The sequence below is a fragment of the Anabrus simplex genome, chromosome 1, assembly GCF_040414725.1.
Source record: "Anabrus simplex isolate iqAnaSimp1 chromosome 1, ASM4041472v1, whole genome shotgun sequence".
Lineage (NCBI taxonomy): Eukaryota > Metazoa > Arthropoda > Insecta > Orthoptera > Tettigoniidae > Anabrus > Anabrus simplex.
The window spans coordinates 1,631,774,612-1,631,798,750 of NC_090265.1; the positions used below are offsets into that span (position 1 = coordinate 1,631,774,612).

Genomic DNA, 24,139 nt, shown 5'->3' on the forward strand with positions numbered 1-24,139 from the left:
ATGCTGTCATGTCAGAAACAAGCGTATCTAGTGTTTCCATATCCATGTTGGATAGTTTTAATCCGTGTATTCATTAGTACGTTTTTTCCTTGTCCCGTGCAGAAACTTCTTAACAAGGTTTTACTGTACTTGGTTATCCTTAGTAATATGCAGAAACAGAAAGTGTCGGATTTAATTTACATCTGAAATTTCCAAAATTTTAATTGGTACAGTATACAAAACCGTATCTGCGATTGACGGAATGTTGATGATTGACAAGCCATAGATGAGGGATCTCCACACTCATTCCTTCTGTTCCAAATAGCCACCTTTTAGCATGTGTCATTACTCAGTTCACTTCCTTTGTACAGGGTCTTTTTTAGTTCATTCCGCAGCACCACTCAGGGCATGGCTGGCGCTATGACACTCCGTCGCTAACCGTTATAATGCACGGTTTTCCTCCCCACTACTCACGCCAATTCACACTTATAGAAATCCATGTCTAGTGAAACTGTTAGTGTAAAATCTACCTGGCATTACATTTGATGTTCAAAATGTTGTCCTTCCGCTGTCAAACACGCCTGACACCTCGTAAATAGGTTTGCAAACACTCGGCGAATCCTAGCCCGTGTGATGTTCGAAATAGCTTGTGTAATGTTCTCTTGTACTTCTTCCCTTGTGTGAGGGTTGTTCACATACATTTTTCCCTTCAGCATCCCCCACAGGTAATAATCACAGGGATTTAAATTTAGGGGGATAATTAACCACACGACCTTCAAAAACTTCCCATATTACCTCTATAGACCAATTAGGAATGTGTGCCATCGCATTATCTTGCATAAAGTAACCATTACTCCTTTCTTCTTCCGTCAGCTATTGAAAGAATGGTCTGTGAATGAGGTCTATATATTGATCAGCATGTATTGTTTCACAGAAAAATATAGGCCCTACAATTCTGCTAGCACTTATTGCGCACCAAACTCCTATCTTTACGTCATGAAGTGGATGGACGTGCAGCTGGTGAGGATTTGCTGCACACCAGTAGCAATTGTTTTGACTGTTGACATAGCCACTTAAGTGTAGCCATCCTTCATCACTATAAAATAAAAGTTCTGGGTCAACATACCCATTGTGAACTGACTGAATCAACCAGTTACAGTACCAAACCATAGCAAAACTCTCAGGTCCTCTTAAATATTGGGCAGGGGTGGGTTTGTACGGTTTTTGCTTTAAACACTTTTGTTGCTTTGTGGGCAGAAGGTAATGACACATTAGCTTGCACGGCAAGACGCGACAGGGATTTTGCTGGAGTTCTTTCCGAGAGAGCTCCTATTTCATCAAGCTTTTCCTCTGTTAAAACTGTTCATCTCCTGCGTGATTTCTTGTTAAGAATAGATCCCCTGGGGCGGAACTTCTTTACTAATTTATGTACCGTACTCCTATGGGAAAGGAGGATGCCAGGAAATTTGCAAACGAATCAAAAGCAGCATTCTGTATAAGAATGCTTCGCATAGAACGACACAATGAATAAATGCTGTTCTACTGTATACATCACTCGTTAAACAAACTATTACTTTAATATTCCTACAGAAACTATGCTATTTTAAAGCGAACACATTGAACACACTACCAATACCACAGATGTTAAACTAAACTGTTGCCGTGAAGCAATGGTTATTGCTACCGTACTGCATTAGATCATTTTAGCCGGTCATGAAGCAATATATCTCTTAGCAAATGAGTCACCCGGCCACGCTACTGCCTTCTGTGAATGTTCCCCTGACACACAGAGAGAGCCAAAAAAATAAAAAGACCCTGTAAATTATATATAAAACTTGCAGGGAAATATATGCTTGTATAAGGAAGATTTATATAGTCCCTTTACCAAGCTGACAGTGCTTAAGATAGGAAAATTAAAGAAAAGACTGGCAGAAATTGTTTCATTATATTTTAGCCTACAGTCAAGATTGAATATCTTGATATGTAGCAGGTGCTAGTGATATGGTAGAAAGATGTTGTTTTCTGTTTATCTCTCTGGAGAACTACTCTCTTTTCTAATGGCCGATTTCCACTGATTAACATTTAACAACAACATGTTAAATGTTAAAAGTGTTAAATGTTAACTGGTGACACTATCAGTTCAATGTTGAATACTGTTTCATTTAACATTGTGTCCACACTTAATAAACATGTTAAACTTGACTTTCTTTGTTTATATATAGGGAGTTCATCATATCAATTTGCGGTAATTTAGGTGGTGTCTAGTATTTTCAAACAAGGACAATGGACTCAGATGAAGAGGATTTGGCCTTTGTTATTGCCACTGTTGCTCCTCGTTATGATTTAGGAATGCAGTTCTATTAGACACATTTCCTCCCCTCATCCTGCTCATTGCTTCAAAAGCAAACCTCTTTGAAGTATAAAATTCGTCTGCACCCCCCCCCCCCCCCTCGACTTCCGACTTTTCTGATTTTTTGCAATACTCTACTGTACTGGGAGTGAAGGGACGGAAGTTCTTTTTCGATGTACTCGCGGGAATAATTATAGATAATTTAGAGTTCCTGGAAACTGTCGGCATTCTTCGTTTTATCTCTGTATTCCTTTGATGAGACATCCCACAAACAAGGCCTTTCTATTACGTCATTAATTAAGTCCAAAGTAATCTTGCTCCACTCCATTTCTAACTACAAATTTTAGTATAGTGCAGAGAGAACGACACGTGTACGCGTACCGGTACTGTATTTGTAGCTTATAACAAAGAGATTTAGTATTGCGGAGTGTTGTAACTATAATCCTACTTCATGAGAAACACGTCATTTGCGTCGTTTGGCTATCTATTGACATGGAAATGGCAAGGAAGTTGCCAAAGCTGTGCCAACATCTCACGAACAACGAATTGACTTCACATGTTTTCCATTTGGAACGGAAAACACGCCAACATGTTAAAAGTGTTAACCTCAACATTCTGAGTTAACATGCAAAGTCAATTGGAAGACACAATCACAATATACATGTCAATTGTAACATGTTAAATGTTAACTGGTGACACCATCAACATGTTAAATGTTGAATACTGTTTCATTTAACATTGTGTCCACACTTAATAAACATGTTAAACTTGACTTTGTTTATATATGGCAGTTCATCATATCAATTTGTGGTAACACATTTAGGTGGTGTCTGGCATTTTCAAACAAGGACAATGGACTCAGATGAAGAGGATTTGGCCTTTGTTATTGCCATTGTTGCTTCTTGTTATGATTTAGAAATGCAGTTCTATTAGACACATTTCCTCCCCTCATCGTGCCCATTGCTTGAAAAGCAAACCACTTTGAAGTATAAATTTTGTCCGCTCCCGCCCCCGACGTTTCTGACTTTTTGCAATACTTGACTGTACTGGGAGTGGAGGGACGCTAGGGTTTTTTTTTTTTTTTTTCCCGATGCACTCGCGGGAACAATTATAGATAGAGTACCTGAAAAATGTCGGCTTTCTTCACTTTATCCCTGCATTCCTTTGATGAGACATCCCACAAACAAGGCCTTTCTATTATATCATTAATTAAGTCCAAAGCAATCTTGCTCCACTCCATTTCTAACTATAAATTTTAGTATAGTGCAGAGAGAAAGACACATATGCGCGTATCGGTACAGGTACCAGTACTGTATTTGTTGCTTATAACAAAGAGAATGAATGTTGCGGAGTGTTGTAACTATAATCCTACTTCACGAGAAGCACGTCGTTTGCATCATTTGGTTATCTGTTGACATGGAAACGGAAAGGAAGTTGCCAAAAGTGTGCCAACATCTCACAAACAACAAATTGACTCGACATGTTTTCCACTTGGAGCGGAAAACACGCCAGCATGTTGAAAGTGTTAACCTCAACATTCTGAGTTGACATGCAAAGTCAATTGAAGGACACAATCACAATATGCATGTCAATTGTAACATGTTAAATTTAACATGTTGATGTTAAATGTTAATCAGTGGAGACCGGCCTCTAGGGTACATTGTTAAAGCTACGTCGTAAACAGGAACATTTGTAGAAATTCAGAGTGCAACAGAGTTTGCTCTTCTGCCAACTAGTGAGGAGGACACTTCATTGGGATGTGCTAAACTTCCTCAGAAATCAACATTGACAATGTTCAATAGCTACTGCATATTAATCTCAAGTTATGATGTCGAAACATGCACCCTCATGAAGACAGTCTCATCAAAACTGCAGGCATTGGAGATGAAGTTCCTAAGATCCACTATACAGAAGACCAGGATGGACAAGTTAAGAAATGAGGAGGTGTTGGTGGAAGCTGGGATTAAGACATCTCAACTAGACAGAGTTGGCACATCCTAGACAGAGTCGGCACATCCAGACTACAGTGGTTGAGGCACGTGATGAGGATTGAGCCTACAAGAACGGTTGGAGTGCACTTGCAATGAGAGGTAGAAGAAAAGTACCTGTTCGGAAGACCTAGAACCAGCTTAATTGATATGGTCAAGACTGAGGGAAAGACACTGAATGATGCCATGAAGAACAAGACATTCATAAATAGAGGAGAGAGGTATAGTCTTATTCAACAGTATCCAAGAAACTGGAACTGTAAACCAATGATGTAGCAATTCACTTCTGAATAGTTTTTGCATTACTATAACAACTTTGAAGCATAATAGTGAGGTGAGGAGTGCGAAAACAGAAGCAGGATAAGTACAAATGGCATTCTTTTATCATCCTTGCTAGTCGTCACTGTGGTGCATTACATCTGAGTGAAAAGCTTGGAGATAGGGTGCGTGATAGCCTAGTGACGTAGTCTGGGGAAAATTTAGGTATTTGGCACCCCTTGGCAGAGAAAAATATTTATGCCCCTTATTTTTATATGAATGTATTACCAACTAAAGTACATTCAAAAAACATGGATATTGAACTCCCCAAATTCAGTCAGACATTGAGTGGTTTACGACGTGCTTTCTTTGTTTCCAAATTCATTTACCTCATCTTCATAGTCTAGTTGCTGGATTATGTCAGAATTCATAGACAGGACAGCAAGACTGCTTACTCGATCTTGTGGCATAGATGATCGTAAATAATTGTTGGTACTTACAGATTATGAAAGGGTGCTCAGCCGAACAATTGGATGAAGTAGTTGTTATTCATAATGCAACTTCTAAATTAGGAAACAGTTCCTGGACGTGCTTTTCAAGCACCTCTGTATACAGTATATTTAGAAAGGATATCTTTGTTTTTTCTCAAAATATATGCTTTGAAATTAATAATCTTGTTGCTCAAAAATCCTTCCATGTCGTATTTGTAATGCTCTTGCAGTGTTGTGGTACATTTTAAAAGTTTGTTTGTTTTTTCCTTTTCTCCATTGCAGAGCTCAATCAGCATATAATAACCAGCATTGTATTCACCTGAACATCTTCCTTTCCTTGAAAAGTTGTCTTACTGAACGGTTTCGTCCAGTTTCATTTTCCTTGACTTGGCTGTTTAATACAGCTTTACCTTAGTCTTTGCAATTCTTGCATTTTTGTATGTCATATGTAGAACGATTCTCTGAAAACATATTCAGATAAGGAATCATACAAGTTTATTACAGTTTCAATATCGATATCAACACTTTGCAACAATTTGTTTGTAGCATTAAATCTCTTCAAGATCACTGACCAAAGTGTTTTCATCACTGCCTATTCTAGACATTGTAGATTGTTCAGCATTCCAAGTCACCCCTCACCTTTACCTTACTCTTTGCAATGCTAGCATTTTCATATTGAGACTACAACCTGATGAGGAAATCCATGTTTTGATGTAAACCTTACAACAAAAGGCAGCTGATCTGCATGTGTAATATCAGGAATGAAGTCTAATATGTTGGGAAAATACTTATTTTTCTTCACTTCATCTACAGTATACTTCATAACTCTTTCTGCAAGAATAAACTAATCCCATATTTGAAAGGAATTATGTGCTCCTTTTTCCTTTCTTTCCCAAAGTTCTATATGTTTGGCTAGAGAGGGATCGAATTTTGCCATTAGCTGTTGAGTCATCTCATAATTCCCAGCATGTGTTAAACCAAACCTATAATTGTAACCCGTGAGAGATAGGTCTTGCAGATAAAATGTTTTTGACCACATTAATGACTCTTGAAAATCTCCTTCCTATATTTTACTTCTGTCTCAAACTGAAACATTAGTTTACTCCTATTCTCTCCACAATTTGTCTTCAAGCCCTTAAAGTTTACACCCATTTCCTATGTTCAGCTGAATTGTCATTGGTGGTTTTGTTTGGCCTGGCCATTTTTCCCGTCATTAAATCCCTCATTAGGTTTTTACAAACTGCAATGTTCCGTTATACGATAAACATGGGACACTACCCTTGCTTTGAAAGTTGTTGCTTTGTTGTTTCTCACCATTCTTTAGGGTTCTGAAAAACTAATCTATATATAAGTACCTTGGAAAATCACTGTATTGCCTGCATGAATTTATAAAATCAATATCCACATTTCATATAACACAACCTCGTTTAGCGATATGATTGCGAAGGAATTCATATATTATCCACTTTGCAAGATAGTCAGAAATTGGATCACTACCATCATTCTCCTACCATCATTCTCCCCGTGTCATTTGAATCCTCCAAAATAATTTATTACGCATCATTTCTGCTGATTATACTCTCTGCAATGCCTGGGTCATGTTAATTACACTTGCCACTATCTTTCTTTACTGTTTGCCACATTAGTATGCTCTGAAGTAATTGGAACAAGTTGACAGTGTTTGTTTTAAAAAACAGTACATATATTACTCTTCCTCACAGTATCCTCTCATTTCATTGCCTTTTCTTTGAGAGATTCCGGTTTTGAGAAACATTTAGTTTTTTCGACTGTCACTGATTTTCAGGAATATTAACCCCTCAGCGCAGTGATTTAAATGCCCGGTCGTCTCTGAGCTGCGGGAGGAGTTTTGAGCTTGGTGTTTAAACTTTTCCAGATTCCTGCAAAGCGTTATTCAAATCTTTTGGAAAATATGATGCTATCTTACCTTAATAGTTGAGTTTGGTGTGGTATGTCTTGAAGCATCCCTCAATGCAGAGACCCGCTTTGCAGTCTGGACACCGAAACACTGTCTCTCTCTGAATTTTCTGTTTGAGCACACGACATAATTGGATAAATTCTTAAAAGTTTGTAGGGTCCCTGATATATATCAAGTGCCTCTTTGTTGTTGAAATGCATAAAATTACTAATTGGTTCAGATACATCCATTGAAAAAACTGACCCAAAAATTGGCATGGACAGAATAGAGCTTTTAGAAAAATAGTTTTGTAGCGTAGACTTTTGTACTATAGCAGTTAGCATATAAAGAGCAATCACAATGTATATCTCATCCTTTGTGATTTGGTTTCCAATCCCGCATTCTAGATCAAAGTGGTAATAAGCCCCTAGATCTGATTCTTTGCTTAGCATATAAATTTGTTTCACAAACTATTAGTTCCACTAACTCGTCCTTAAGGAACGTCTTAAAAACTGCCACACCATCACATTCCCCAACTGCTTAATTCTGAGTTCCTGGGTTCCCTGTAAACTGTTCTGTTTGACCCACATAATTAGACATGTTTTCCCACCAAAATGTATTAGCCGTGATATGCAGATTGCCATTCTGCGCATTATCAATCTTATCTGATTCTGAACCGAGGACTTTGCGTACAGCGATGTCAATCACATCACTCAAATCACCATTTGAATCTTACAAACTTTCATCAGAACCATTCAAATGTTCTAAAACATCCTATATTTCCAAGCTCGATAACCCGCACTTGTTTATAAAAGCCATTTCCACTTAAGACCGACGGAACACAAGACGGTGTGTGATAAGGAAGAAGGATGGGAAAAAAAAAGAACAGTCTCAAGAGAGCCCTGAATAGATAAAATTTGATTCTGTTGACAGCCAGGTTCTTCCCTGAGAAGAAATGAAGGTATAATGCAAGAAGTGTACAGAATTGTCACCAGATCGCAGACAAAAACAGCGTTGCCCTTGGTGGCAGAAATAAACATTCCCTGAAATATCACTAATTTCAGTGACAAAACACTACCAAATAGGGATCAAAGTACATCGTTTGGAAGCTCCAACCTTCTGCTTCAAATGAGTTAGAACACAACTTGGATCGTAACTACTAGATCGCAGTAGAGTACATGCGTGTACCGTGCGAGCTGTGCTCGTCACTCCACACTAACAGTTTAAGATATAAATCACATACCAAACAACTGCACTCTGTAGAGTTTCAAACTGAACTGAACTACTCCTGTAATAATAAGGACTGAGATGGTTTTGTCTTTGAATGGCCACAGTTGATGGTGATACTGACTACTCTTATAACAGTGATAGTGGCATCTCTCATTACAAAGCTTCTGATTGCAAGCAGTGAGCTTTGCTGTCCTTATCTATTGTAATAATAATTCTAATAAATTCTTTAAGGTTATCGCATGATATGGTCTAACAGTGAAAAGAAGAGCTAATGATCGCATTGTATGCTGTTGACAAAATGTTGTTTTTTCCATTGCCGGACTGTTGATTTAGTTTAAGGTGGTTGTTGCAACAAAGTATATTATTGCCTATGTTATTCACATCCATTTCATTGTATGTATTCTTGTTCTCTTTTGAAGAGCTAAGAAATACATTTTTTTAAATATACAAAAAACAGTAGGAACAGCATCAAAACCTCCCTTTCAAATATGGCGGCATAGGCAGCTGTCTGGACCTAAATACACCGCTAGGTGTAGTCGCTAACTCTACTAAAATGGCCGTGGTTCAAATCGTGGCCAATGCATGTGGGATTTTGGAAATGAGTCATGTACCTGTGGTTCAGATTCCACATAAAACTATGTGCATGACTATGATCACAATATCAGGAGTCGCATAAAACTGCAAGCTTGCAAATGCAGAAATCAAACAAAACATGTAATATTTTCAGACATCATTTAATATGGAAATAAATGCTGGGGCTCTTGCAAGAACTAAAACCTGCTGAAGAGTACTTGAACAATTGATAAATTACAAAATGTTGATTCATCTATAACCCAGTATACTGAATTAGGGCAATAGAAGTCATTGTGAGATTACAAATGGAATCTTGTAATTAGCATATTGTAATGTAAAAAAATGCCTTTGTGCATTATGTCTTCCGGTATGGGCTAGAACAAATTTGTTACTTTCCTTGTCCTGTCTTGGTCTCAAAATTAACTGAGGTATGAGCGATGCTAGTAATATCTTTACTTATGCAGCTAGTCCCTGTAATGAATGGTGTGAAATTGTTGCTCATAGGGTCAGTGCATGCATGCATTTCAGTGGGTTTGGCAGAATGATATGCAATAGCAACTTCTGGGTTGTGAGGAGAGCAATGGGAAAATACCTCACTCCTCGTCTCCCTAGCAGGCCCCTTCCGTGATGCCTAGGCCGTCTCTGACGGCTGATGACAGAACTGTTCCAGGATCCTATCAACCTTTGGACTGTTATTTGAAGATAACAAAGTAAAGCAGAGGAAATATCCACAATGTAAAGCTAGCTCTACTATATATGATATCTCAGAGAACAACAAAGTAAGAAATTAAATCAGCCTCCTAGAATCTTCATCGTCTAGTTGCTGGATTATGTTGGAATTCATAGACAGAACGGCAAGACTGTTCGCTCTATCTTTTGGCATAGATGTTCGTAAATAATTGTTGGTACTTTGGTACTTATGGTCAGAAAAACTGCTTGTCTTTTGCGGCAAACCATTCATTGAGCCATTTTCCAACTTCCTCGAAATTGCTGAAGTGCTGCTCTGCGCGCGCATGCCCCATTGATATGAACAGGTGATAGGTAGCGCCAGGTCGGAGGAGTAGGGCGGGTGCGGAAGGATGTCCCATCCAAACGATTGCAAGGTGTCTTTCATTAGTTTTGCTGTGTGAGATGGCACATTGTCGTGTAACAAAATCACTTTGCCATGTCTTCTGGCCCATTCTGGTCGTCTTTCGATCAATGCGTGATCTAAATTAATCATTTGTTGGTGATAGCGTTGTACATTAGCGGTTTCACCGGGCTTCAAGAGCTCATAATACACAATACCGCTACCAGAGCGCGCACTGCCTTTCACATTGAAATCACCACGTTTAAATTGCCAAAGCCATGTCTCGCATGTTCTAATCGATGGAACATGTTCACCATATGTTTCTACCAGCAAACAATGACTTTCCACAGCCTTTTCCATTTGATTAAATAAGAAAAACAATCTCTTCCACAAATGTTCTTTTTCAGGCACAAACGTCCACATGATCACTGAACGATACAACACAGACTCTAGTGTTTGGCAGACTTAACTTGTGTGTGTTGATAGGTTAATGTCAGATGAACAAACTGACGTATGTGTCAATCTCATATGCTGCATACTGTTTGCTGGCACCATCTCTTAGTGAAACCAGAAAAGGCTTGTGCATACACCTGGTACCATCTCACATTCAGTATTCTTCTGCAACACCATATTTCAGAAGCTTATACTTTCTTTCTTTCCTTCCTTCTTTCTTTCTTTCTTTCTTTCTTTCTGAGCTAGTTATTGTCCCATGTTTCACTTCCATACAATGCCATGCTCCAGACAGAAGTCTTCAGAAACATTTTTCTAATTCATATATCAACTTTCAAAGTGAACAGATTTCTTTTCTTAAGGAAGGCCTTCCTTGCTTGTGCTTGCATGTAATGTCCTCCTTACTTTTGCCATCATTGGTTTTTCTACTACCATAGTAACAATATTCATCTACTTCCTTTAAGCCCTCATTTCCTAATCTAATGTCCGGCTCCATGGCTAAATGGTTAGTGTGCTGGCCTTTGGTCACAGGGGGCCCAAGTTCGATTCCCGGCAAGGTCGGAAATTTTAACCATCACTGGTTAACTTCACTGGCACGGGGGCTGTGTGTATGTGTTGTCTTAATCATAATTTCATCCTCATCACAACGCGCAGGTCGCCAACGGGTGTCATATCAAAAGACCTGCAGCTAGCGAAATAAATATTTCCTCGGACACTCCCAGAACTAAAAGCCATACACCATTTCCATTGCATTTCCTAATCTAATATTTCCTGTATCACCTGACCTTGTTCAACTGCACTCCATTAGTTTTGGTTTCGGTTTATTTATTTATTTATTTATTTATTTATTTATTTATTTATTTATTTATTTATTTATTTATTTATTTATTTATTTATTTATTTATTTATTTATTTATTTATTTATTTATTTATTTATTTATTTATTTATTTATTTATTTATTTATTTATTTATTTATTTATTTATTTATTTATTTATTTATTTATTTATTTATTTATTTATTTATTTATTTATTTATTTATTTATTTATTTATTTATTTATTTATTTATTTATTTATTTATTTATTTATTTATTTATTTATTTATTTATTTATTTATTTATTTATTTATTTATTTATTTATTTATTTAATTTATTTATTTATTTATTTATTTATTTATTTATTTATTTATTTATTTATTTATTTATTTATTTATTTATTTATTTATTTATTTATTTATTTATTTATTTATTTATTTATTTATTTATTTATTTATTTATTTATTTATTTATTTATTTATTTACATCATGTACTCATCCTCAAAGATTGTGTCCACACCACTCACCAATTTATTCAGATCTTCTGTAGACTCGGATAAAATAACAATACCATTAACAAATCTCAGTTTTGATTTCCTCTCCTTGGATTGAGATTCCCTTCCAAATTTCCCTTTGATTTCCTTTACCACCTGTTCTGTATAAACATTGAAACGGATAAGGAGCAAACTGCAGCCCTGCCTCATTCCTTTCTGGATTGCTGCTTCTGTTTCATTGACCTGGATTGTTATTACTGCAGATTGATTTTTGTACAGATTGTAGATAGTCCTCCTTTCTCGATATCTGATCCCGAAATATCGTTGCCATGCCAGGTTCTCCTATGCCAGTTAGTAATTCTGAAGGTATGCCATTAATTCCAGGTGTTGTTGAAAATTCTGACATCAATCAGTCAGTGAGTCACTACTGATCTGCATTTAGGGCAGTCGCCCAGGTGGCAGATTCCCTATCTGTTGTTTTCCTAGCCTTTTCTTAAATGATTTCAAAGAAATTGGAAATTTATTGAACATTTCCGTTGGTAAGTTATTCCTATCTACTTTTAAAGACCACTCAAACTTATTCGTCTACTAATGATATTCCACGCCATTTCTCCATTGACAGCTCGGAACATACCGCTTACAAGTAATAAATCTCATTGTGACCGTACTGGACATCAGATTATGAACATTAAAATAAGAATATTATTATCTTATTCTTATTTTAATGTACATACCGCTTAGTCAAGCAGCTCATCTCCTTTTTCCCAAGTCTATTCCCAGGCCAAACTTTGCAACATTTTTGTAACTCTAATCTTTTGTCAGAAATCACCCAGGACAAATTGAGCTGCTTTTCTTTGTATTTTTTCCAACTCTCAAATCAATCCTGGTGAGGGTCCCATACACTGGAACCATACTCTAGTTGGAGTCTTACCAGAGACTTATATGACCTCTCCTTTACATCCTTACTACAACCCCTAAACACCCTCATAATCATGTTGCATAGATGGTACCCTTTATTTACAATCCCATTTATGCGATTACCCCAATGAAGATCTTTCCTTAAATTAACACCTAGGTACCTACAATGATTCCCGTAAGGAACTTTCCCCCATCAATGCAGTAATTAAAACTGAGAGGACTTTTCCTATTTGTGAAGGCCACTACCTGACTTTTAACCCCGTTTATCATCATACCATTGCGTATTGTCCATCTCACAATATTATCGAGGTCATTTTGCTGTTGTTCACGATCTTGTAACTTTTTATCACTTTATACAGAATAACATCATCCGCAAAAAGCCTTTTGTCTGATTCCACTTATTTACTCATATCATATATATATATATATATAAGGAATGGTAAAGACCCATTACATTATAACATTCCAAATAAAATTGGCCTCAAGATATCATTTGAAAAAACAGAAATTTTGCCCCAAAAACCAACACAACTAAAAGAAGTTACCATAAATGGTAATAAAATCAAAATAGTAACTCGGTTTAAATATCTTGGGAAAGTAATAACACATAGCCTAAATGAAAAAATCTCAATCCAAACGAGAACAAATAGATTACCTAAACAGAAATATGCAGCAGAAACACTTTCTCACCTGAATAAAAAATCAAAGACTGACAGCAGAAAATTGAAAGGAGGATTGGAAGAATCTGCATCAACAAAAAATACCAGAAAGATGAACAGTGGCGGATTATACCTAACAAAGTCATGTACAAAGATCTAGAACCCATTAGATACTATGTGTAAGAGGAGACTGGGATTCTTTGGACATATCGTGAGGATGCAGGATTCGAGACTTCTGAAACAGTACAACACCATCTCGTCTAAAAAAATACCACAACAGGATGGAAATGGATCAGAGAAGTAAGAGAGGATCTGAAGGAAATAGGCCTTTCAACAGAAGACACCACAAATAAGATAAAATTGAATACAAAACTCAAGAATACAAACCTCTGCTTTATCCTTCCATGAAACAAACCAACAACACGCATATTTTCAACCTAGGAAAGGGCACGAAAATCTGTGTGTCTGAAGAAGTACTGGGAGGACCCCAAAGCCCGAACAATCCCTTCAAAGAGACCTGAACGATGGACTGACTAAAGTGATCTATGCGGTCATAGAATAAGAAAAAGAAGAAGAGTATATAAGAAAACACAAAGGTCCAATAATTCTGCCTTGAGGAATTCCCCTCTTAATTATGACAGGGTCAGATAAAGCTTTGCCTGTTCTAATTCTCTGATATCTGTTTTCTAGGAATATAACCACCCATTCAGTCACTCTTTTGTCTAGTCCAGTTGCACTCATTTTTTGTAGTATTCTTCCACGATCCACCATATCAAATGCCTAAGACAGGTCAGTCGCGATTCAGTCCATTTGACCTCCTGAATCCAAGTTATCTGGAATCCTACAAGTTGAGCTTCAGTGGAATAACCTTTCCTAAACCTGAACTACCTTCTATCGAACTAGTTATTAATTTTGCAAACATGTCTAATATAATCAGAAAGAACGTTTTCCCAAAGCTTAAATGCAATGCCTGTCAAACTAACTGCCCTGTAATTTTCAGCTTTATGTCTATCACCCTTTCCTTTATACACAGGGGCTATTATAGCAACTTCCAATCATTTGGTATAGCTCCTTCATGCAAACAATAATCAAATAAGTATTTCAGATATGGTACTATATCCCAACACATTGTCTTAATTAATTAAGTATATCCCCTGAAATCTTATTAATTCCAGCTGTTTTTCTAGTTTTCAGCTTTTGTATCTTACTGTAATACTTTTTTTAAACTCATGCCTGCTTTATCAGCCATATGGTATTGCCTAATAGTCCTACTTTTAAGACCTGCCTTTCTATTACATTTATTTTTAACTGTGATAAAAACAGTTTTGTGATGACTAATACCATCTATTACTTCAGTTTCTCTATATAACTCATCTTTTTTTTTTTACCAGCACCATGTCAGAATATTCTTCCCTCTAGTTGGTCCCATCACTTTCTGAATCAGCTGTCCTTCCCTTAATAACTTGTTTGCCATTTGCTGTTCATTCTTCCTGCCATTCGCATTACCTTCCCAATTGACATTTGGTAAATTGAGATCTCCGGCTACAATCACATTCCTTTCCATATCGTTTCCCTCATAGCTGATTATCTTATCAAATAATTCTGATCAGCATTAGTGCTACCCTTTCCCGGTCAGTACACTCCAAAGACATCAAGTTGCGTATTATCTTTAGAAATGAGCCTTACACCTAGAATTTCATGTATGTCATTAACTTTTTTGTAGTTTACAAATTCTTCTTTCACCAGAATGAATACTCTGCCTCCTACCATTCCTATCCTATCTCTACGATACACACTCTAGTTACATGAGAAAATTTCTGCATCCATTATATCATTTCTCAGCCTTGATTAACTCCTATTACAATATCTGGTAAGTATATATCTATTAAATCACTTAATTCTATTCCTTTCTTTACAATACTTCTACAATTTATTTTATGTTATCCCTACTTGACTTCCAGATGTCGGTAGATTTACTGGCATATAAAAGAACTCATGCGGAACTAAATTCTGGCACCTCGGCGTCTCCGAAAACCGTTAAGCCAATATTATTATTATTATTATTTTACATTCGTGTGAATGATAGCCAAAACTTTGTGCTACTTGACTCCAGCTGCCTAGACCACCCCGTTTCCCTGAACGTACCTCCTTATAACCCTTCTAAACAAATTTCCTAACTTATGCATACCACTGTGGTTTAAGTGAAGGCCATCCGAGCGCTGATTCCTATCTCCTACCCACCCATTAGGATCTAGAAATCTCACTCCCAGTTTCCCACATACCCACCCCATAGTCTCATTTAAATCCCCAATCACCTTCCAGTCAGTATCCCTCCTGCACAGTATTCCACTGATAACAATCTCTGCTTCCTTAAACTTCACCCGTGCTGCATTCACCAGATCCCACACATCCCCAACTATGTTGGTACTTACCTGCTTGCCTTACGTTGTTGGTACCAACGTGAAACACTACCGCCTTCTCCTTCTCTTCTACTTTCCTGCTTCAACCTAATTCCTGGATAAAACTGTACCATGGTTCCCTTTCCTCCACACACTTTCCCCACGTCTTAACTATGGAATCCCCTATGACCAGTTGCGTCTCCATTTCGCTGGCATCAGCAGCCTCTTCTTGTTCCAGAACTTTGATCTACTTCTGTCTCTTGATACAAAATTGTTGAATTTGTTCTTTTGTGTGTGTGTGTGTGTGTGTGTGCGTGCGTGCGTGCAGTTTTGCTTTCTCCTAAGGTTCCCATGATTTTCCTATATGTGGCATCGACATCATCTTTACTCCATCTTTCCTCTCCATTCCTGCGAGCCGGGCCGAGTGTCTCAGACGATTGAGGTGCTGGCCTTCTGACCCCAACTTGTCAGGTTCGATCCTGCCTCAATCTGGTGGTATTTGAAGGTGCTCAAATATGTCGGCCCCGTGTCGGTAGATTTACTGGCATATAAAAACTCCTGCGGGACTAAATTCCGGCACCTCGGCGTCTCTGAGAACCATTAAGCCAATAACATTATTATTATTATTATTATTATTACATTCGTGTGAATTATAGTAGCCAGAACTTTGTGCTACCAAGTTTTATGAATCATCATTAACTCAAAATAATCCTTTGCTTCTCTATTGCAAAATGTTGCTACGTATTTTCTTTATTCCATTAGAAAAAGGTTCATACTCCTCATTTTGCAAGCCGTGGTATTTTGATGTATAAGGAACCTACACAATCTATCTGAAGATGCAAGGTTTTGATGCTTATACTTATTGTTTAAAGGGCCCCATGCAAGGTTTTATAATGGTCAGACTACCTCTTATGATTTTCGACTACTTCTGGCGCAGAATCAAAGTATCATGTGCTTGTTGTCCCCTTGTTTATACTTTCATTACAAGAGTAACTTGCAAGTTGTGGCATTTTCCTGATATTTCAGATGTTTTTGTAGTGATCAACGTTCATAAATAAATAAAAGCGATAACTTTCCTAACAGAGTGAGTGAGTTAGTGACTGCGTGCGTGCGTGCGTGTGTGAGAAAGAGAGAACGATTGTATTTTGAAAAACTTTTTGTATATTATTTAATGAATGAAATCAACATTTAGTAAATCGCTGTTTATTGAGTGGCAAAAACTTCTGTACTATAGTTAAGTGGCAGTTCTGAAAGCAGTATTGTTTCAGAAGAAGTGGAGATTTCATATAAATTTGTAGCTGGTTGGAATTACTATGAAAAAATGTTTTTTGCACGTTATGGCATTTTCCTTACATTTTGGATGTTTTTGTAGTGAATAATGTTCATAAATAAAAGTGATAACTTTTCCATACAGCAACCTCTTTTTTTTTTCTCCCACTGTATAGGATGAAACTACGTTACACCTTGCAACAGTAATTTAAACAGTCTGTCTTCAGAACAGTGACAGCAGTGTTCAGACTTAAGAAGGAAGGCTATTAAGATGTTAAGGCTGTTGGGGGCAATCGGTATTATTTAATTCACCCAACACAAACCAAACATACCATTCTCCCCAGCTGTTTGAAGCCAACCCTTTTCTTAATGGTGTTTCTGCAATATGTTAGGAACAAAATTATGTACAATAAAACTTTACTAACACTTCTCTGTTTGTCCAGGACTTGCATAGGCCATAAATTCTAATTTTGAATATCCTATAGTCTCTGTTAATAAGGGGCATTAAATTGAGTTAAGGATACTGTCAACTTTGTACAAATGCAGAATACTTAAGAGAATCACATTTCAGATGAGCTATATATAAACACTAATATTGTGTATCTGGTATTGAAATATGGTCTTGATGCTTGAGAGCCAAAGCCTGGGAGAGAAAATGAGAGGCTGTGGCAATAAAGATATTGTGATTAATAAATGGAGAAGAAACCAAGTAAGGAAATATATTTTGGTAAGGAATAAGTTTCTGGTGGTATGTTGCCAACAAGGTTCATGAGTCACTGTGGTAGTCTGGTTGCATGAAGATTGTGTGGAAAAATAGTGTGCTGGATATTTTCAGTGGGTAATATAAAATATACTATGAGTGAGATGGAGAGGTGTTCAGTGGAACAAATAGTGGTTATACAAGATGGATATAGACAGCAGACACTATGTTGAATGGTGGTGGTGTACCTTAGCAGTGATACTGTACCATTAAATTAAGTAAATTCCCAAAAAAATTATCTCACCAGTATAATGGATTTTGTTCTTGCCAAAAGCAGCATAATTTGTCAGAAATAATCTGTAGAGTTTATTTTCGAATTTTTAAGATTAATTTTGTAGTAAAATACATTGCAGCCCTAAATTGAAAAAATAAATTTAGTTTTATGTGTCTCTTGTCGTTGCATGCATTAACATAAGTTCATGATTTATTGGCAGTCATTGCTGAGGGTATTTGATACAATGAAGATATTTTGTTTTTGTATAGATCAGCAGGCTCACTCTTTCAGGAGGAATAGAATTTCCTGTATTTCTGCCAACGATTTTGATATCAACTTACCCTGTATTTTACTGAGTGAAATACATTATTGTAATGTAAAATTGACTACCGGTACTGAGAATAATGCTAGGAAGTTATATCCAGGTGTTGAATATACCTTCATCTCAGCATTGCCATTGACTAAGAATTTTGTTTTTAAAATGTGCTGAGAATAAAGAGAATGTTAGCTTTATATATATTCACGTAGTTTGAATTAGATGCATTTTTTTTCAGTTCTGTCTCTATCATTAAGAAACAAACAATAATAGATCTCTCGTTGAACCAAAAGTATATATTTCCTTTGATTAATAAAAGCTAGTTTAAAACTTTATTAAAGAATTCCCCCAGAACATAACAATCTGTATCAAAGATGTAAGAATTATAATATGTTTATTATTGTTATCTGTATGTGCAAAAGAAGCACCTAATACTTTCTGAGTGTTAGTTTTTGGAATGTTCAATTTGGATTTTTTTATTTTTAGGAGAGGAAGGAGAAGACTGCATTTGTAATATCCACTCCATATTGTATTACAGCAGGCTGGTTGCAATATAGAACACTGTTGTGTTGTTGGGTGTTTACTTGTAAACCATGATATATTGTATTTTAAGTTAAACCATGATAATTATCATTTTAAGTTCTACAAAATGACTATAGTAGTCAGAGAAACATGGGATTTGAAGCAGCTACTTCATTTCTAAATGGTAATTTTAAGATTATACCATTAAGTTTATGAATAGAAGCAGTGTACAGTTTTAAATCAGTTATTAAACCATTTTTATAACTGAAGAACCCAGTGATTTTTAATGTGAACAAGGAACTGAAGTGTCTATCATTTGTACTTTTAGTTATCTGAATAGGACATTTAGTAGTTTATTTGCTTGCACATATCTAATCACAAGTTCCCTTCCTGAAAGCTTTAGTTGTGTATGAATTTGTATGCTTGGTATATAAATGTGTGAATGTTTTTTTATGTGTGTGTATTATTGTATATAATTATATATATGCACATTTAGTGTCATCATTTTCTCTGACTTTTGTCAGTTAATGTATTAATACCTGAATCAGAATGGAGAAGATTATATTGATGCACTCTGTGTACTATTTGTATCTTAAGAAGAAATCTATTAGCTCTATAAAAGAATAAAATATATTGTAAAGTGATTAATGTATCAGTAACATCATTCATAATTTTATTTTCTATCCTTTGATTAGAAATATCCATGTATTATATATAAATTAATATGTGGGTATTTCTTTAAATGAGATCCTGGTCTTTAATCAAACGAAGCAATTTTACTAGTGGTTGCTCTTGTTTCAGGTTAAAAGACCAGGCGTCTCTCTCCCCAAGCCCGCTCCCTAGACCTGGCCCTGCCCTGCATGTCGACCAAAGGAGCAACTCATCCATCATTAGTAAGAAATCGCTACTTTATTTATTAAGAAATGAGAGAAATTATTGGGACATTATTATAAGGATAGTGAGGTTTCTAAAAGTCTTTTGGGCCTTATACTGTGTGCTTCCAGTAAGGGATTAAAATCCTTGACATTTTTTAAGCAGGTGCTGCCATCATAATTTTTATCATCACTTTAAGAATGATAGAGAGAACAGCATAATTTCTCATAAGATTTGAGAATATTTTCCTGATTGTGAGATATCTAGAAACAGATTACAAAATTTGATCCCAACTCTCTCCTATGCAGTAAACTCCCGGTTAACAGAACTCAGATTAACTGAAACCTGGGTTATCTGACATAGCAAATCCAGTAAAAACATACTGTACTGTACAGGAATAATTGCAGTATACAGTATTTAATGTCTTGCTTTTCTTAAACGTGAAAATTAAAAGTGATCATCTTACCAGCTGTAACCTACTGTACATTCATTCTTTAATTTTAAAGCAACACAGAAACTATAGTACATATGTGTTGTTATTTTAGGTTGCCCTAAGATTTGTTGAACATTTTAGTGAGTCATCCTTCTAATGAAAACATGACGGGAGATTGCTGCCTGCAAGGAAAAAACAAGAATTACAGAGTTTTTAATGAGTAATTTATACTAGGTATGTAATGATGTTACGTAATCCTAAAAATGCAATTTTAACTTCAATAAAGAACATAAGTGTAGGCTTCACCAAAAAAATCATTATCCGAAACGGCTTCCTCCTCTTTAGTTCGGTTAACCGGGGTTTTACTATACTTCCCTGTCTCACCTGTCATAAACTTAAAAATGTAGACAGAGTTCTTGTCTAGATTTTGTTAAAGTGAAGTTACTGTAATAAAAGTATACAAATGTGCAAAAAAGCAATCTCTGCTGTAGTTACAAGATTTTTTCTCTTTCTTTTTTGTGTTTGAAATTATTCCAGTCTGTAAGAATTAAGGTGGAAACTTAAAAAGCGGCTCTGCAAAGATCTTCATTCGGAATTATCTTGTTCCATTTGGAATTTCATCTACAAGCATTTTCCACATCTTGCAATAATTTGGTCTTCATTGGATTCCTTTCTGTTAAATACAGTATTTTACAACTTAAGAATACCGCCTAGTATGACTGAGGGTGTCAGGGTGAAATCAGTGTTAATCAGGGAGAAATCAGGGAAGTTGAATTTGGTCATGGAAAATCAATGAAATTTTCTCCAGTGAAGGAGCTTAAGGGAATATTTTTTACTCCAACCTGCCATAACCTAGATTTTTTTTCAGCTGCACCTTGCAAGTGGATTCATATGGTTACTTTAACTACATGGATGCACTCGTACTTCTGCTTCAGTTGTTCAGTATTTTAAAATTGTTTCAAGTTTTCATTGTTGAAGTTTGACAAACAATACCATTATGACTAAGCTGTGTGTATTTTCCACTTAGTGGCTAAATAATAAACTGTGCCCAAAATTCTACAGATGGGTGGATTTGGCAAAAGGGATCCTTATTTAATATATTGTAAAATGTACTTTAGGACTTACAAATAGAGCAATATGTGGAAGCAAGCTGTGCTTTTGCATGCTGAGGAATCAAAACAATTCAAGGATGTGTTAAGTAAATGTTTGCAACTGAGGGGTTTTTATAGTGGAAAAACTCTGCTGCGCCAACAGATTATGAACAAATTAAAAATCTATGTGAAAGCCTAGAAGTGGACAGAGCTAGTCCAGCTATGGGGATTACAGAAACTAGGATTTTAAAATTTTTTTAAACAAATCATGCAGAGAAGAGAGCTTAACATCCTTTATAGCGATTGCAGAAAGTGAGTTGGAAAAAAATACAGAGGAGAGAGTCGCTGGCTGTGATGTAAAACCTGAGGAAGTAACGGAAAAGTCAGAGAATTTTCTTTTGCAAATATGATGATGATGATGATAATGATGCATGTTGTTTAAAGGGGCCTAACCTCGAGGTCATCGGCCCTAATGGTACGAAATGAGACGAAATGGAATGACAAATTAAAAATCTGAAATTCTCCACTGACCAGAATTCAAAACGTGAGGACGAAGAAAGAATGGATGGATATGAATTTAAAACAATCAGTGGATGCGACCCGCAATGCCTTACATTCACAGAAACTTACCGACCAAGGGACTGCTGCTATAGCATAACACTGAATCAATGATGCTTGCAGTCTAAAGGGGGTCCAAAATCCAAGTTATCGGCCCTTCATAATGGTACTTATTGCTAGGAAAGTAGAACCATGGTATTTGTCATGTTGCGGTACTAATCAAAAGTAGCAGAGACTCGCGACATTCCACACATTATGGTACTACTCACAGGTTATGAAATTCGATATGTAATACAGACCTATGGTTTTTCTCACATTGCGGCGCCATTTACAGGCAACGCAAACCTATGGTGTTCATCACAAAAGAGTATTAACCACAGGGACCTGCACTATCCCGTGGTGTTCCTCATACAGTGGGTACTAATCATAGGCAAGGCAGAACAATGGTAGCTATCATCCCATGGTCCTGCTCATATGGTGGTACTAATCACAGGTACTAAAAAAGCCGACCGCACAGTGCTCCTGTGTGCTACTAATCACAAACCTATTTCGTACCTAATATGGTGGTACTATGCGCAGGTCAAAGCGACCCATGGTGTTCTCCACGTGGTAGTACTAATCACAAGTAGTTTCATGGTTCCAAGACAATCATCCCTTGGTCGCCCCTTTTAGTCGCCTCTTACGACAGGCAGGGGATACTGTGGGTGTATTCTTCCTCTGTATCCCCCACCCACAGGGGTTGTGTGTTTGGTCCATGAGAGGTATTTTATTTCCCTCAAGTCCAACGGCAAGCCGGTTAGGACCCCCCTATGTGCCACCTGAGACACACCACGTGGGAGTATCACCTCACCCCCTGCTACGCCAGCGTAGTAGGTTCGTGGTTTTGCAAATGTTGTGGGATACCCTGTTGTCTATATTTTGACTATTTTCTTTCACTTCATTTCCATCCCGAAAGAATACACAAGTCAATCAATCAATCAATCAATACTGATCTGCATTTAGGGCAGTCGCCCAGGTGGCAGATTCCCTATCTGTTGCTTTCCTAGCCTTTTCCGAAATGATTTCAAAGAAATTGGAAATTTATTATACATCTCCCTTGGTAAGTTATTCCAATCCCTAACTCCCCTTCCTATAAATGAATATTTTCCCCAGTTTGTCCTCTTGAATTCCAACTTTATCTTCATATTGTGATCTTTCCTACTTTTATAGACGCCATTCAAACCTATTCGTCTACTAATGTCATTCCACGCCATCTCTCCGCTGACAGCTCGGAACATACCACTTACATGTCATAAACCTCATTTTAGGTCCGTATTGAAAAATTTTTAACAGTTCAACAATAATAAAGGTGTTTCAATTTATTCCACCTATTCAATACTTATATTTTCACTTATAGTTGTTACATAATTAAATTCTTAGTTACATGGGACATGTTTCGCCCTCAATTAAGGGCATCTTCAGCCTAAATACAATAATCAAAAATACAACTAAATTAAAAGTGGAAGTTAAATACAATCATCAAAAATACAACTAAAATAAAAAGTGGAAGTTAAAAGTTTAGTCTGTTATTAAAATTCGGAACAATAAAAATGTGAAAAATGATAAAATAAAAAGATGCTAATGGAAAACTGTCTTATGATTAAACTATAATCTTGTCGGAGACTAAAACTTCTATTAAAATTCTAATTAAAACAGTTCATATAAAATATTGGAAAATCAAAGCGGTAGTAATAAAAAGCCAACGACATGAGGGCGTGTACACAAGCATAAACTTGATTGTCATGAATACAATCTTTTCAAGGCCGCTGATGAAATTCGTAGCAAGTAAGGCAGAAGCGTCTATTGAAAAATTGTAAGAGGCCGTTAGCACCGGTAGGTAATAAAATGGCTGAATCCTTGCCAGAAAATGTCAACAGATGCAGAAATAAGTTTTCTGTAAGAGAAGGAAAAGAAGAAATAAGAAATTGAACGTAAGGAGAGAATTCAGTCTTACATAATTTTGAAACAGATGAGGACTTACATGTAAGTGGAAGTTGTTATTTGTTAACTACTGTTGAGTTGGTTGCTGCCCGTCTGTTGGCTCTGAGTCTGGTGTTATAACTGTGCTGCAGAGGCGGTAGTGAACTCGGAGGGGAAGGAATAGGGGAGTGCGGAAGGGAGGAGAGGATGGGTGGAGTCAAATGTGACGAGGCTGACAAAGGGGCGGAGTCAACTGCATTGCTGGAAGTAGGCCTAATATCTGTAGGTATGGGAGGAGTATTAGGGTTTGAAGAATTAAATATATTAGGTATCCTAAATTTATTCGAACTAACTGACTTTAATAATTCCGGCATTAATTCATGTAGCATACTTTTATTGTCCGTGGTTTCATTGAGATTCTTTTGCTTATTGTACGTCTGATCTAAATAGATGTATAAACTTTCTAATTCGTTCAGCATTCTTCCTTTTTGTATGTTTCTAATTATCGCTAAGTCTTTCTCTATGGATTCAAATCTGTGACCAGTCTCCCTCATA

At 36.6% G+C, this 24,139-nt stretch overlaps 1 protein-coding gene across 1 annotated transcript in view; it reads left to right on the forward strand.

The window, feature by feature from the left end:
• LOC136863227 (serine-rich adhesin for platelets) overlaps window positions 1-24,139 on the forward strand; it is a 367,265-nt gene that overhangs the window by 215,016 nt on the left and 128,110 nt on the right. Inside the window, exon 6 of the mRNA XM_067139599.2 lies at window positions 19,472-19,563. Coding sequence (XP_066995700.2) covers window positions 19,472-19,563 — 92 coding nt within the window. The remainder of the gene's footprint in view (window positions 1-19,471; window positions 19,564-24,139) is intronic.